At 41.4% G+C, this 16950-nt stretch overlaps 1 protein-coding gene across 1 annotated transcript in view; it reads left to right on the forward strand.

The window, feature by feature from the left end:
- The window catches only part of WWC1 (WW and C2 domain containing 1), a 135822-nt gene that overhangs the window by 106541 nt on the left and 12331 nt on the right, over positions 1-16950 (forward strand). Inside the window, exons 12-18 of the mRNA XM_084636936.1 lie at positions 8586-8694; positions 9306-9386; positions 10445-10531; positions 11490-11682; positions 13195-13347; positions 13645-13745; positions 14711-14861. Of these exons, the coding sequence (XP_084493062.1) occupies positions 8586-8694; positions 9306-9386; positions 10445-10531; positions 11490-11682; positions 13195-13347; positions 13645-13745; positions 14711-14861 (875 nt within the window). The remainder of the gene's footprint in view (positions 1-8585; positions 8695-9305; positions 9387-10444; positions 10532-11489; positions 11683-13194; positions 13348-13644; positions 13746-14710; positions 14862-16950) is intronic.

Consider the following 16950-nt stretch of genomic DNA (forward strand, 5'->3'; position numbering starts at 1 on the left):
ACTTCAATGCAGTGTAAGCACAAATTCTTGATGTCTTTCTCTTCATGCATTTGTAAGAGCCTCCCATGTGTTGATGTTTTCTTTTTCACATGTTTAAATTTCCTAGCTTGAACATAATGGTATTAGATGAAAAAATGTTTGCTACTCTATGTTATCAGATAAATACCATGGCTGTAATATTTTAGTTTTTAAACAGAACTCCTCAGTGAATTCAATTGATGATATGAGGTGGCCCTTAAAAACACCCTCACAGCAGTAATTCTGTAGTTAGAGACCTGATCCTGCAGCTCATTACTAATGTGACTAAGGGGATCACAACCGGGATGTGGGAGGTTAGATTAGTGGTGGGGCAGGAGTCAGACCGAGTCAGGTACCAGGAGGTCAGTGTCTGAGACAGGCAAGAGGTCAGACCAAGCGTCGGACACCAGGAGGCAGACCGGGTCAGGTTACCAGGAGATCGGGATCAGATGCCAGGTTACAGGCAGCAATTGAATAGCAAAGTCAAGGACAAAGCAGGGTCAGAAACCAGAATCTAGGGTCTTTCACAAGCAGGATCTGGAGCAGAGATGGGCAGGCACTCTGTGTTGTTGCTCAGACAGCTCCCTTCATGGCTTCCTGGTTTAAATACTGGTACTAGCCAGTCAGTGACTGTTTGGAGCCGCCACCTACATCCTGCTGCGCAATACTTCCCGCCGAGCCCAGCCGCACAGGGTCCTCCCGTGGACACCCAGCCTAAGCCCCCAGTGGTGATGCAGAGGTGCCAGCAGCCCAGAACCCTTATGGTCCCTAGATTCCAACCTTAGAGGTTCTTACAAAGGATTTGCAGGACGGGACCTAATTCTCTTAACTAAAAAAATACACTGAACATTTATCAGAACTTCTTAGACAAAGTTTTAAAAATTAAACAAAAAGTCCTCTGCTCACTAGTTGGGATGAGTGCTTCTTAGAATGTTCCACAGCTGCTGAAGAAGGGATTTTCCTTCTCAAATCTCTTTTGGTTTGATGATTGTGGAGCATGAGTAGGCTGGTATTCACAGGCAACCATCAGCCCCATTATGCTTACTCTGAATATAAAGCCTTTACTCTGGAAGTACCTCCAGTTGTGTGACAATAGGGTTGCCAACTTTCTAATGGCACAAAACCGAACACCCCTGCCCTGCCCTTTCCCTGAAACCCTGTCCTTCCCCTTCTCCCAGCCCCCCCAACTCGCTCCATCCCTCCTCCCTCCGTCGCTCTTTCTCCCCCACCCTCACTCACTTTCACTGGACTGGGGCAGGGGGTTGGGTTGTGGGAGAGCTCCGGCTGGGGATGAGGGGTTTGGGGTGCAGGAGAGGGCTCCAGTCTGGGGCAGGGGGTTGGGATGCAGGGGATGAGGGCTCCGGATAGGGGTGTGGGCTCTGGGGTGGGGCCATGGATGAGGGGTATGGGGTGCAAGAGGGGGCTCAGAGCTGGGGAAGGGGGTTGGGGTGGAGGAGGGGGTGCAGGGTCCCGGCGGCACTTACTGTGGCTCCCAAGAAGTGGCTGCCAGGTCCCTGCAGCCCCTAGGTGCATGGGTGGCCAGGGAGGCTCTGCATGCTGCCCTTGTGCCCACAGGCGCCGCCCCTGCAGCTCCCTTTGGTCGTGGTTACTGGCTAATGGGATCGGCAGAGCTGGCATGCTGGGTGGGGCAGCGCATGGAGTCTCCCTGGCTGCCCATGCACCTTAAGGGCCACAAGGACCTGGCGGCCGCTTCTGGGAGCCATGCAGAGCTAGGTCAGGCAGGGAGCCTGTCTTATCCCTGGGCCACTGCTGTACTACCAACTGGACTTTAACGGACCAGTCAGCGGTGCCAACCTGTGCCACTAGAATCCCTTTTCAACTGAAAGAAAAGGAGTACTTGTGGCACCTTAGAGACTAACCAATTTATTTGAGCATAAGCTTTCATGAGCTACAGCTCACTTCATCGGATGCATAAAGTGGAAAGTACAGTGAGGAGATTTTATATACACACAGACCATGAAAAAATATACATTGTAAGGAGAGTGATCACTTAAGATGAGCTATTACCAGCAGGAGAGTGGAGTGGGGGGAGAGAAAACCTTTTGAAGTGATAATCAAGGTGGGCCATTTCCAGCACATTTCCAGGAGTTAACAAGAACGTCTGAGGAACAGTGGCGGGGGGGGGGGGGGGGAGGTGAAAGGGGGGAGGAATAAACATGGGGAAATAGTTTTACTTAATATAATGACTCAACCACTCCCAGTCTCTATTCAAGCCTAAGTTAATTGTATCCAATTTGCAAATTAATTCCAATTCAGCAGTCTCTCATTGGAGTCTGTTTTTGAAGTTTTTTGTTGAAGGATAGTCACTTTGAGGTCAGAAATCGAGTGACCAGAGAGATTGAAGTGTTCTCAGACTGGTTTATGAATGTTATAATTCTTGACATCTGATTTGTGTCCATTTATTCTTTTACGTAGAGACTGTCCAGTTTCACCAATGTACATGGCAGAGGGGCATTGCTGGCACATGATGGCATATATCACATTGGTAGAGCCTCTGATAGTGTGGCTGATGTGATTAGGCCCTGTGATGGTGTCCCCTGAATAGATATGTGGGCACAGTTGGCAACAGGCTTTGTTGCAAGGATAGGTTCCTGGGTTAGTGGTTCTGTTGTGTGGTGTGTGGTTGCTGGTGAGTATTTGCTTCAGGTTGGGGGGCTGTCTGTAGGCAAGGACTGGCCTATCTCCCAAGATTTGTGAGAGTGATGGGTCGTCCTTCAGGATAGGTTGTAGATCCTTGATGATGCGCTGGAGAGGTTTTAGTTGGGGGCTGAAGGTGACGGCTAGTGGCGTTCTGTTATTTTCTTTGTTGGGCCTGTCCTGTAGTAGGTGACTTCTGGGTACTCTTCTGGCTCTGTCAATCTGTTTCTTCACTTCAGCAGGTGGGTATTGTAGTTGTAAGAACACTTGATAGAGATCTTGTAGGTGTTTGTCTCTGTCTGAGGGGTTGGAGCAAATGTGGCGTTCCAGTCGAAAACTGGACCCCTGGCAACTCTACCCACCTGCTGCTTTTAGAGCTTTTCTAGCCTATTCAGGACGCCTATGGTATGTTAGCTCTGATAGCTTCTGTTATGTCTATTTTCCATTGCACCCTGTCCCAAATATCTAAGCACTGTGGCTGTAGTATCTAAATACTTGGTTTTTTACTATTTGTTTATGGTAGCACCCTCATTGTACTAGGTGTTTCCCTGACAGAGCATGATCCTTGTCCTGAAGAATGTAAAGGTTTTTACTAGGGCTGTCAAGCGATTAAAAAAATAATAGAAGTTAATCGTGCAATTAATCATGCTGTTAAACAATAAAAGAATACCATTTATTTAAATATTTTTGATGTTTTCTACATTTTCAAAAATATTTATTTCAATTACAACACAGAATATAAAGTGTATGGTGCTCACTTTGTATTTATTTTTTATTACAAATATTTGCACTGTAAAAAGCAAAAGAAATAGTTTTTTTCAGTTCACCTAAAACAAGTACTGTAGTGCAATCTCTTCATCATGAAAAGAAAAGGAGTGCTTGTGGCACCTTAGAGACTAACAAATTTATTTGAGCATAAGCTTTCATGAGCTACAGCTCACTTCATCGGATGCATTCGATGAAGTGAGCTGTAGCTCATGAAAGCTTATGCTCAAATAAATTTGTTAGTCTCTAAGGTGCCACAAGTCCTCCTTTTCTTTTTGCGAATACAGACTAACACGGCTGCTACTCTGAAATTTATCATGAAAGTTGAACTTACAAATATAGACTTATGCACAAAAAATAACTGCATTCAAAAATAAAACAGTGTAAAACTTTAGAGTCTACAAGTCCACTCAGTCCTACTTCAGTCAATTGCTCAGACAAATAAGTTTGGTTACAGTTTGCAGGAGATAATGCTACCCGCCTCTTGTTTACAATGTCACCTGAAAGTGAGAACAGGCATTCACATGGCACTGTTGTAGCCGGTGTTGCAAGATGTTTCCGTTCCAGATGTGCTAAAGATTCTTATGTCCCTTCATGATTCAACCACCATTCCAGAGGACGTGCGTCCATGCTGATGATGGGTTCTTCTTAATAACGATCCAAAGCAGAGCAGACCGATGCATGTTCATTTTCATCATCTGAGTCAGATGCCGCCAGCAGAAGGTTGATTTTCTTTTTTGCTAGTTTGGGTTCTGTAGTTTCTGCATCTAAATGTTGCTCTTTTAAGACGTCTGAAAGCATGCGCCACACCTCGTCCCTCTCAGATTTTGGAAGGTACTTCAGATTCTTAATCCTTGGGTTGATTAAAACCCCAATAGCTGTAGCTATTTTTAGAAATCTCACATTGATACCTTCTTTGTGTTTTGTCAAATCTGCTGTGAAAGTGTTCTTAAAACGAACATGTGCTGGGTCATGATCCGAGACTGCTTGAACATGAAATGGCAGAATGCAGGTAAAACAGAGCAGCAGACATACAATTCTCCCCCAAGGAGTTCAGACACAAATTTAATTAATGCATTATTTTTTTAATGAGCATCATCAGCATGGAAGCATGTCCTCTGGAATGGTGGCCGGAGCATGAAGGGGCATACGAATGTTTTGCATATCTGGCACGTAAATACCTTGCTATGCCAGCTACAAAAGTGCCATGTGAACGCCTATTCTCACTTTCAGGTGACATTATAAATAAGAAGCAGGCAACATTATCTCTTGTAAATGTAAACAAACTTGTTTCTCTTACCAATTGGCTGAAAAAGAAGTAGGACTGAGTGGACATGTAGGCTCTAAAATTTTCCATTGTTTTGTTTTTGAGTGCAGTTATATAACAAAAAAAAATCTACATTTGTAAGTTACATTTTCACGATAAAGAGATTGCACTACAGTACTTGTATGAAGTGAATTGAAAAATACTATTTATTTTATCATTTTTACCGTGCAAATATTTGTAATAAAAAATAATAATATAATCTGAGCACTGTAGACTTTTACTCCTGGGGGAATTCTGTGCAACTGCACATGCACAGAATTTATGTCCCCTGCATATTTCTTTGCTTCCCCGCAGAAAAATGACTTTCTGATGGGGAAGCAAAGGGAAGCCACAAGAGCGATCATACACCCCTCCCTAGCAGTATGTTTTGGGTGCCCAAGGCAGCTGGCAGAGAAATAAATCACTGTGGGGCAGGGCGTGGGACTGGGAAAGTCCAGTATGATGCCTCCTACCATGTGCTGGGCTCAGCTACTAGTCCTGACTGGGCTGGGCTGGGCTGGGCTGGGCTGCGCTGGGGACAACAGGACTTCCTCTTCCCCTGCATGGTATCCGGGACTGTGTCAGACCCACCCCCAAGATTTCTCCCCCGGCTGTAGGAAGCTCTGCAAACTCCCTCCTCACCCCCCCATCCCCCCACTCCCTGCACCCATTGCTGCTCAGCTGCAGGGGGAGGGATCACTGTACAGGGAGCTGCTCCCCCATCCACCTAACTCCCATGCATCCAGACTCCCCCACACCCAGACCCCCCCCACAAGCCCCACTCCCCCTGCACCTGGACCACCCCAACAGCCCACCCGGATCCTCACCCTACTGAGCCCCAACCACCTGCACCTGGATCTCCGACCCACTGAGCCCACCTCCCCCAGTATCTGGACCCCCCACTGATCTCCCCACACCCAGACCCACCCTGCTGAGCTCTAACCACCGTCATCTGGACTCCTCTGCAGAGTCCCATTACCATTGCACCCAGAATCCCCTAACAAGCCCCTGTGCATCCAGATCCCCCACTCAGCTGCCTGCTTCCAGATTGCCCCACACAGAATCCTCTCAACACACAACTGGATCCCCCCACACTAAGCTCCTCCACACTTGGATCCTGCCTTGCTGAGCCTGCCATCCACACTTGGTGCACCTGGCATGGAGGGGCAGGGCCCTGGGGTGTTTTCAGGGCAGGCCTTGTCCTTGCACTGTGTCAGAGTTGGGTGCAGCCTCACGGCTCAGTCCATGTCCCAGGGCGTAGCTTCACAGTTATCTCCCACCTCTGTGCAGCCAGTGGCCTGTGCTCCCCAATGCCATGCTGGAGCCTCCACATTTATTTGACAAATAAAATTTGCAGAATTTTAAAATACTGTACACAAATTTTTGGATTTTGGTGCAGAATTTTAATTTTTTGGCGCAGAATGCCCTCAGGAGTAACACTTTGTATTCTGTGTTGTAATAGAAATCAATATATTTGAAAATGTGGAAAAACATCCAAAAATATTTAATAAATTTCAATTGGTATTCTATTGTTTAACAATGCGATTAATCACCATTACTTTTCTTAATCACCATTAATTTTTTCCCGTTAATCGCGAGTTAACTGCGATTAATTGACAGCCCTAGTTTCTACCCTTATCTTCTGCGTAAGTCAGTGGTGGTTTGGAATGGTTTGTTTTCCTTCCCTATATTTCAACCCCATTTTTCTGGATTACCTTTTTTGACTTCCAGTTTAGAAGTTTTTCTCGTTTAGAAGCACAAAAGGAAAGATTCCTTGTGGCACCAGGAGGAGGCATGGAGCTCTTGTAATAATGGCTGAGTCTGGCTTGTCTCCATTCAGGGAAATGTGAACTGGCAACACGGGGGTGTATTGCCTGCCACCTGTATGAACTTGACACCCAGAATGTGTAAGTGGGAGAAAGCAAAAACAAAATAAAATTTTAATAGAACTAAGCAGTCTCCCTTAATCTCAGAGAAGGATGGGTATGTTGAGTTGGTGGTGGGGTGGGGAACAGGAAGAAGGCTGGAAAGGAATAGTAATTGAATTAGTAAAGGAAAGGATGCTATCTGGCCATTGTAGCAGTATCCTGAAGAGTGATTCTGAATAGAAGGACTTCATTTTTCTGGGCCACAAATTACTCAGCTGAAGTGATCAAAAACCAGATGCTTTCTGGTTGAAGTGTTTAAATGGCATTGGTAATTGAAAAGGAACAAAGAGCTCTAGTGTGTGAGGACTAACTTGCCTAGGAAAAGAATGAATATATATATGTATATGTGTATATATATGTGTGAAAAATATGACTTCTAGCTTTGTATTTTGTGGGGCAGTGTGTAAGTCTCAACTGACTGGCTATAAAACAAGCTACCAGGGAAGTTTAACGTTCATATTAAAGGCTGGGGAGTAAAGGCTATGCCACGGTAATAAGGAAAGAAACAGAGATTAATCATGCCACCCCTTATATCTGAGCCATGAATATAAAGCTTACTTTGATACCTACAGTAGTCCCATGGATTTCAATGGGAATACAGCAGGAATAAGTCCGCTAAGACAGCACAAGAAAAAATAAATTGGTTTGTGAATGTCATTTTTAGCCCTGTATTCATCATCTGCCTTATTTAATGACTGATCTACTACACCATGAATGGTTGCTAGCCTGTTTTTGCGTTCTAAGGAGAAAGCTTAGATTACTTCTCTCACTGACAGTACTGTACAGGGATGCAAGGTAAAATATTCCCCAGCAGCATCTTATAAAAATAACTTTGATACTAGTTCACACTGTCTCCTCTGAGCTGAATCTTTGCAAAGTTAATCAGCAATTATAGGAGTTGCCTGTAGTGCCATCTGCAGTTAACTGTAAAATAGTTTCTTTTATAAGCCCCTGCTTTCATCTGTAGTATTCACCTTTTGGACTGAAATTTTCAAGATTTGTCCCTATCTGACAGTGACTTTTTTGTGTGTGTGCAAAAGTTTGAACAAAAATCTTTCAACAGTTTGAGTTAGAGGAGCATGAGGAAATAGATTTGTTTTATGATCTATTCTACAATAGGGAAAAGTCAAACCACAAACTACACTCTTTAAACAGGACTACAGCCAAAATGGCTAGTGTCAAACATAGATATAATCCTTAATGGAGTACATGCTTTGCTAGGTTTGAGGAATTGGGGGCTGTTAAAAAAACACACTGTTTTTACATCTGACTTTTTGCACGGTGGTCCTGGAATCCCCAGTGTGACATCTTTGCACTGTCACCCTGCCAAGGCTGCTGCTCTCAAGGTAACACTGGTACAATGGGCACGCAGAAGATTTCTGAAACCTAAACAGCAAAACCTTTCCCCTTCTCTTCCAAAAATAGCCCTGAGTACAGTTTGGATAGCTAAAGTTAAGAGAGAGATCTAAATTTGATGTACAGCTATAGCAGATAAAATTCATATCCTACCACTTACCTCAACCATTCTTTCTAGGTTCTATATTTTTTGCTATAGGTTTTGGTGGCTCGAATTGAGGCATCCTTCAGGCTATCTGGAAAGGCTAATCCTGCTGCTGTCTATGCAGTGTCTGCTGTGAGCTCATACACCCATGGATGGAAATAAAGATACTGCTCTTCCTTCTGCTGTCTTAGGTTAAAGAGAAGCTTTTCAGTCACCATGGCTGTCAGTCTGGCCCTGTCCACCAGGACTAATTTCACACCAGCTGAAGAGTAGTTCCATTCAGAGTCAGAAGCCTATTATCACTTGACACATGAGTGAAAGAAAAACACTTGCCTTGAAAGCTACAGTTGCTGATGCACCCAGCTTTTTCATTAACACCTTTGTTTTTCCTCCCTTCATTTTATCACAGGTGTAAATTCAGCTGGAGGGGCCACACTGAAGGTGGCATGTGTGTCAGCTGCGGTGTCAGATGAATCTGTTGCTGGAGACAGCGGGGTGTATGAGGCAGCTGTACAAAGGTATACTCCAGATTTGTTTAGTAAGAAGCTCATGATTTAGATATCAAGCCAACATTACCAGACGTGATTGTAATCCTTTTTGCAATTTGGTTAAGATATAGACTCTTGGATTTTACCCAATATCTGTAGACATGAGAGGTAGGGCAGGCAGCATTGCCTGTTAAGGTTGCCTGATACTTTCCATCATATAAACAACTAAAAAGAGGGCCATAATTTTGCCAAACATAACTGTTTGTTCATAACTGTTTGGGCTGAAATATTTCATACCAGGTGTCTGCCTCAGGCTGAATTTCTCTGGAAAACTTCAGCCAAAAAGGTTCAGCCACTTCAGAGAATGAGGCCACGTGGCATTTCCAATATAGCTTTCACTCCTTGAGTTTGTGTTGCCTCCTGTCTCACATTTTTGCTGGCAGCAGAGGGGAGGCATGTAACTCACTGTAAATATGTTTCTCTGATATGCACACTATAATAAGAGAAAGCAAAACCCCTTAAAAGACCCATATGCCCAGTTCCCTCCAAAATTTGTGCGGAGAGGAGAAAAGGCTGTGCCTCCTAAATTAACTGTGTTATTGAAATTCCACAGGCCCTTAATTGTCCTTGATTTCTTTCAGACTCTGTGTGTCAGAAATGATAATGTTTGACAGTGATCATACAGAAGCAGCTGGGACTGCCAAAGTGCAAATTGCTATGAAGTAAGCTGGGTGGCTTCTGTTGTTTTTGAGACTCTGATCTTAATAGTTCTTGATATATCTTGTTCTCATAAGACTTGCATGCTCTCTACAGCCTTCTCTTTCCAATATCTTTTTTTTATGTTATTGGACTAATCTTGCTTAATGTACACTATAAAGTGTGATTATCACCTTATTATCTGGACACTCTGGGCCTGGTTTTGCTCTCACTCACATCAGTGGAAATCTATTGGTGTTACATTCACCAGGGTAAATCAGCAATGAGAGAATTGGGACCTTTGTTTGTGGCCTCAGTAGACTAGATGCATCATGGAAAAAACAGGATTTGGTCTCTGGAAATCATCTTGCTGGGTTTCTCCATCCCCTACTGACCAACTAATAGGTTGGCTATTAGTAACCCTAATCATAAATGGTAGGCTAAATTGGCTGTCCCATCTGAATGATAAGAGCAGCAAGAGGGGTTGGCAACATGATGGGCCAGATATAGAGGGCCCTACTCAAATGACTGGGGGACCACACCAGAAACAGCTCTGAAAAAATAACTAGCACAAAACCACTTGATTTTATTTTGTTACTGATGTTATGGATTGTTTACTCCTAACTTCTTCAGCATAAAAATGCCTGAGCCACTGGGCATTCTTAAATGTAATTAATTTTTCTTTTAGTATGCTATTTTTACCTAAATATGATTCTATATATTAAAATCTTATTTGGAATTCAGCTATTTACCTGAATAACAGGTAAAAATACTCTAATGCCTTGGTTCAAATTTATAGTACACCTTATCTGAATGACTTAAACCACTATATGTCCACTGGTTGTTATACAAAAATGTTATACATAACTAGAATGTGATTGATTGAATTATACATAACAAGCTATCGGAAAATAATTTTTAGACTCCCTTGGTGTAGTTCTCGTCAGATTTCAAATATCTTAGTGCAGCAAATGTCAAGCCAGCAAATCTGAAGGTGTGTTGAAAACAGAACAGTCTTTCATTGTGTCTAAGGCAGTTTTGTTGTTGCTAATGTGTCTTCTCACATTTTTTCCAATTAATTCAGATATGATGACAAAAATAAACAATTTGCAATATTAGTCATGAAGCTGAATAACGTTCCTGCTCTAATGTTACAGCAAGATCAGAAAGTGTAAGTAGATTAAATAAACATAGTAGAAATGGTTGTAATATACTTCATCCGGGATCTCACACATCTTAGTTTATTTTTTCATTTTATATAATGCATGTAGCCCTGTAAGCACATCCCATTTTTCATCCCACATTTACCATCAGTTGTGAGCTCATACATCCGCATATGGAAATGAAGATGAACTTCCTGCAATAATCTTTAGATTCATTTATTTCCTTTGCTAGGAAAAACTTATATGGAATTAACATTTAACAGGCAAGATTGTCAGCTGTGGCTCATTGCTCAGTGCAGCCGAGCAGAGGGTGTGCAGAGTTCAGATACATGGACTTTCATGGTTTGCCAGTCCCATTCAAACGAAAAATTAAGCATTAACTCAGTAGATCACATTCACTGCTGCCAACAAAATAAATGGAAGATGTTACTTTCACATCAAAAGTGCTATGAATGTCATGTATGTTTAGCCAGCAGCTATTTGGCAGTATTTCCAGCCCTTGCAGTCCCACATTTTTGGTGAAGATTTTTTTTCCCATTTGCAACTAATGTTTTGAGTATCGTAAGTACAGCATTACAAAAATCCAACACTTTAGAAGTTCTCTCCAGGGCATTTAAGCTTCCTAGTTTTGTCCATCTTAATTCCCTCTCTTAATGTTTTTTTTTCCTCATCTAAATGTCAGTGACTAGCCAGTGACTTTAAGAAGACTCTAGATCCTGTTTTTAGGTACATAACTCCACTTATCCTAAAATTATAATACATTTCATATTTGTTTTTAAAAATTTATGTTCCCTAAAAAGTACTCACTGTTATAGTTGAGATTAGTATTGCAAAGAGGAAAGTCTGACTATGATAGATGCTTTCACAATGAATTGGGTAAATAATAGTGTTTTGTGATTTATGGTAATCTCATAACAGATGCTTACAGCAAGTTAATATGGCACTAATTAAAGTATTTTTCAATAGGAACATTCGTGTGGCTGTTCTTCCTTGCTCTGAAAGCACAAGTTGTTTGTTCCGCACAAGACCCATGGAAGCTTCAGACAGTCTTGTATACAATGAAATATTCTGGGTTTCAATCTCTTACCCTGCTTTACACCAGAAGACTTTAAGAGTTGATGTTTGCACTGTGGATAAGTCTCACCTCGAGGAGTGCCTGGTTAGCATTCATTTCTGTGTGAATCTTTTCTTCCATCTCTTCTGCTTAATTTGACAAATACCTAGTGTTCTCAAAACTTAGATTTGGCCAGTTATGCAAGCTTCCCTTACTGTCCTTAGCTGTAGGACCCATCCCTGTAGAGATGGACTTTCACTATATCGGAGAATCCCAGTTATGCCAATATGTACAGTGGCTTAAGGTCTGCATTAGAAACCCAATTCCTCAAACCACTTGACTCCTCTTCCCTTGTGACTTAAGGGTGTGAACCACAATTTGCACCCACCCTTTAGGGAAATGTTCTGTAGAATGTAATAGAGAATGATCTCCTTTGTAGAGGATTTTTTTAAAAAAATCTGTAGAATTCTATAATGGAGGCAGTTTTATTACATTTTTAAGGATTTTTACAAAATCCTTTTAGAAATGTGATCATTCTCTCAAATTCTGTAGAAGAGTGTAAATTGTAAAGAACCCTATAATTTCCATAGAACTCTGTTGGTATGAGTTCAGTTATCCTTTTTAATGGTCAGTATTCCCTTAGTAAGGGAGTTGATTTTAATGAAACTGCTTCTGGAGTAAGATACTTTACTTAATATGAGTAAGGCTTATAGACCTGGGGCCTAAGTAATAACAAAGCAACAAAAAGTTAATTCTGTTTGTACATTTCTGGAGTCTTTCATGTCTCCCTTAGTAGATGCTATTGTCTACATACATTTTGGTTGGGAATCCCACCACACTTTTATGGTGTTCCTGCTTTGCTACCTTCACCTGCGAACCACACTTGGGCTTAAGAAACAGCCCTTGTATTCCAAACTGATTTCCCATCTGGTAGCCCACATGCTTATGTGCCTCGGTAAACTCCAGATTGGGCTGAATTTAATTGCAGGAAATCTGTGCAATATAAAATAAACTGTACTTAGCTAATGAATAGTGTCTGCTCAAGCACAGGCCATATAAATTGTAACAGAATTGCAATATATTGTGCATATGCCATGATGTAGTAAAAGAAAACAAAATGAAGGTTCACAGTGGATCTAGGCTGAGTGGACACAAAAACAAGGGGAACCTTTTTAAATGATCAATCGCAAGCACCTATATCCGAAAGAGCAATTTGATGAGCCCTTAAATTAGAAAAGAATCCATCTCTTTTTAATTGTTGTCTTTTATTCTTGCTAATTGAAAGTGATTGCAAGTTACCATGGCCACAACATAATTGTTCATCATTCTTGACACTTATTTGCACGCAGCTGCTGAAGTGAATCTTTCTTGTGTACTGACCCTTGGAAGCCACCAACAATATGGTTCAATTTAATATCATCCAACCATCACCAAGATGATGTCTGAAATAGCGAGAGTGAAGATTAGTGGTGGTGGTGGTTTTTCTCAGGGACAACTAAACCTTCAGCTCTCAAAGTCTTGGTTTTTGCTGCTACATATTTCTGCTGACATTTTATTGCTGCAGTCACTTCTTTCTGAGATGGCACTCACAACTCTTTTTCTTCTTGGTTCCAACAGGGTGGGGCACAAATTAGCCTTGCTGAAATATGTAGATCTGGAGAGAAGTCAACACGCTGGTACAACCTTCTTAGTTATAAATATCTTCAGAAGCAAAGCAGAAAACACAAACAAGGGGATATTTGTTCTGCAGTATCCTGCGCTGAAAAAACAGTAAGGACAAATGCTAAAAGGAAGCTTGCATAAACCTCCTCTATAATATATTACATTGCTGAGAAGAAATCAGCAGTTGTGTGATTCCATGGCATTCTTATATGTAAATAATTTCATTATGATACTAAATGGGTCAATAAAACTAAAAGTTTGATTTAGGATGTAACTTTTTACCTGACTGATGACCTTTTCCTATTTTTTTCTCAGGTTTATTGTGAGTATGGAACACTCACTCTGATAGCTGATAGGGTTTAGAAATGAATTCTGTCTTTAAATAAAGCCCTTTCCTCTATACAGGACTCTGTATCTGCACTGCTGGAACAGACTGCTGTTGAACTGGAAGCAGTAGAGAAGAAGCTGGAAGAAAGCAGAAGCACTTTAACTAGTGGAGAGAATTGGTAGGTGGCATCCTATTCGCTTATCATAGTATAAGAGTCTGTGGATTCTATGGGTTTGACACAGTGTTTCAGGTAAGGATGTCAATGAGTCAAAGTTTAATGTGATAATATGCAGACAAAGGTGCAATCGTGTAATATTGAAATGTGTCTAGTAGCTGATCAAAGTTCTTGAACTTTGCAAAAGATCATTTCTGGCATCTTTTTCTACATCAATAGAAACATGCTGTAGCCACTGAAACAGAAGAGCATGTGCCTGAGAATTGAGAGTAGAGCTAGTAAAAGTTAAAATTGGAAGAGATAAAATAAATTAATCTGTGGCACATAGTGCTTGATGGACCTGTGAAATACCATAGCTTCAGTTCACAGGGATTTGCATGAACTCTTTAATTGGCTGTGGATTACATGGTCAGTCCCACATTTCACTGAGTGTTAGGTTCAAACCAACCACAAAATTCAAAGCAAAACTTAGCACAAACTTGGTGGGGAATCTACCAAAATGCATAATTGAGCTCAGGTTTCCCAAAAGATTCTCAAGAACATGTTGTTTAACATAATTCTAGGTTTCAAACTGAGAGTACCTCAGTTTGGGGGAATCCCCGAGTCAGCCTCCTAAACCCAACATAAAGTTGGACCAGCAGCACTAAGTCAAACCCAAATGGACCAGACCCAGTATACAGCTTGTGGCAGAAACTGAAGCAAATGTATTAAACCATAGTCATTTCCTTACCATAGAATGAAAGATGAGAAAATTCCCTTTAACTGTTTCACTGCTGGTTCTTCCACTCCAACCAGCGTGCTTTTGTTATTCCCTTGCTCCATGGGACGTCATGAGATATCTGGTACAACTGGCAGCTCTAGAGGTTTTTTTGATCAGAGTACTTAGGACACCAACCAGCATCAAGGATGCTATGGGGGTATTGTCCCAGGTGGGTCCAGCCCAGTAACAGAAGCAGTTTATATGACAGGCAAGATGAGGAGGTTGCCGAGCAAGAAGAGCAGGATGGGAACAGTGACAATGAAGCAGAAGAGGAGGAAGAATTCTATGATGGAAAAACACTCTGGGAGGCGGAAGAGAATCCAGAATCCCAAGTGCATGCTGAGTCAGTAGCAGTAAAGGTAAAGCCCAGAGTAAATGTTGTCGCTTCCAAAAGGCTGATATTTAGTAAGATGAGTTAAGCACTACATTGTTCATTATTATTATCGTCCCTAATTGCTGGTCTTGATGCAATTCCTTCTGTTTTTTGTTTTTTTTTGGAAAATTACATGGAGTGTTTTTCTGTTTCTTATAGCATCACAGCAAGCCGCAGTTCAGGGGAAATAACAGGCTTGGTGGAGTAATTATCATATTGTGGGATGAAGGTTGTGGGGAAGGTGTTTCACTTGAATTTGGGAACGTTTCCTTTTATTTTGTTTTTGTTCTAATCACTGTAGCCCAAACAACTTATCACAGACCTATCAAATGAAAAGCAGACTTACTAATGCTAAAGTGTTCATCTGCAAGAGTGCATGTATATATATATTGTGGCCATTCAGCCCTGCATTTACCAAAAACCTCCCACGTGTGCATAAGCAAATCATGTCATTCAGATGCTTCCCTGTTCAGTTACCTGATTTACTCATGCAAATACAGGAGGCTTTTGTTGCAACAGGGGTGTACATTTGCATCAAATTCATTTTGAGGGGAAAGCCCATGAATTTGCATTTTTGGAGGAAAATTTGCTGCCACAGCTTTGAACATATAGCCCTCTAATGTTTTGTTTTGGACTACATACTTGTCATAGTCTGAATTGCTCGTCTCTTTCTACTGCTGCTTTGAAGTTTTACGATTTAAAAAGAGCTAAAAACAATTCTGAGTGGAACATCTTCATATTTCTTGATCTCATCCTTTTCCCTTTGTCTTATTCACTTGTGATAAGTTTTTTTGTGGGCCCTGTGTTAATCATAGAATCATAGGACTGGAAGGGATCTGGAGAGGTCATCTAGACGAGTCCCCTGCACTCCTAGCAGGACTAAGTACTATCTGCTGCAAAGCTGACCAGGCCAATGTTGAATTAAGGAGAACTACAGCAATCACATGAAGTTTAAGATAGCTCTTACATTACAGTCAAACCTCAATTTTAAATAACACTACATTTATGAAATACCAGTTAATCCAAAATACCATGTCCCCTGGTCTTGGAAGCATTCTTCACCTAAGCACTGTCAGACAATATGATTAGCACATGGGATCTCCTAATGTAATCCTGAATGATAGTACTATCTAATCACCACCTATTTACCTAATCAAGGGCCTGTTTTAATGCTCAGATTGCCTTGTCTCTGTCAGTTGCAGGTGTGCAATAACAAAAAGGTGGTCTTTAATGGATAATCTAAATTTAAAGGCTCGATTTTTAATCTGCTACAATGGTGTAAATCTGAAAAGTTAGTGGAGTCACTCAGGATTTACACAGGTCACTTGCAACTGAGTCCATAGGAAATGATACAGTTGTTGAAATTACTCACAAGTTTGGAGAGGGCTGTACTACAGTGTATTGCATAAGGAGAGCCAAGAAAGAGACACAACTTTGTCTGCTCTAGATTGTAGTTTAATTCATGAAAAGTTGCTCTTTTGCATGTGAAAAAGCAATTGTCATTGATAGTATGTTGGGGGGAGGCAGTTACAGGGATAAATAACAAAATGGTAAATATCATTATGCCACTGTATGAATCCATGATATATCCACATATTTAATACTTCATTTAATTCTGGTCACCCCATCTCAAAAAATATATATTAGAAATGGAAAAGGTGCATAAGAACATAACATAAAATGATTAAGGATGTGGACATCCTTAAGATCTTCCATAAGAGGAAAGACTAAAGAGACTGGGACTGTTCAGCTTGGAAAAGAGATGACTAAGGGGGAATGTGATAGAGGTCTATAACATCATGAATGGTGTGGAGAAAGTGAATAAGGAACTGTTATTTACTCCTTCACATAACACAAGAATCAGGGGTCCCCCAATGAAATTAATAGACAGCAGGTTTACAACAAACAAAAGGAAGTATTTCCCCACACAACATACAGTCAATCTGTGAAACTCATTGCCAGTGGTTGTTATGAAGGCCAAAACTGTAACTGGGTTAAAAAAAGAATTAGATAAATTCATGGAGGATAAGTCCATCAGTGGCTGTTAGTCAAGATGGTCATGGATGCAACTCTAT

Source organism: Lepidochelys olivacea (genome assembly GCF_965140295.1).
Source record: "Lepidochelys olivacea isolate rLepOli2 genome assembly, chromosome: 8".
NCBI lineage: Eukaryota > Metazoa > Chordata > Testudines > Cheloniidae > Lepidochelys > Lepidochelys olivacea.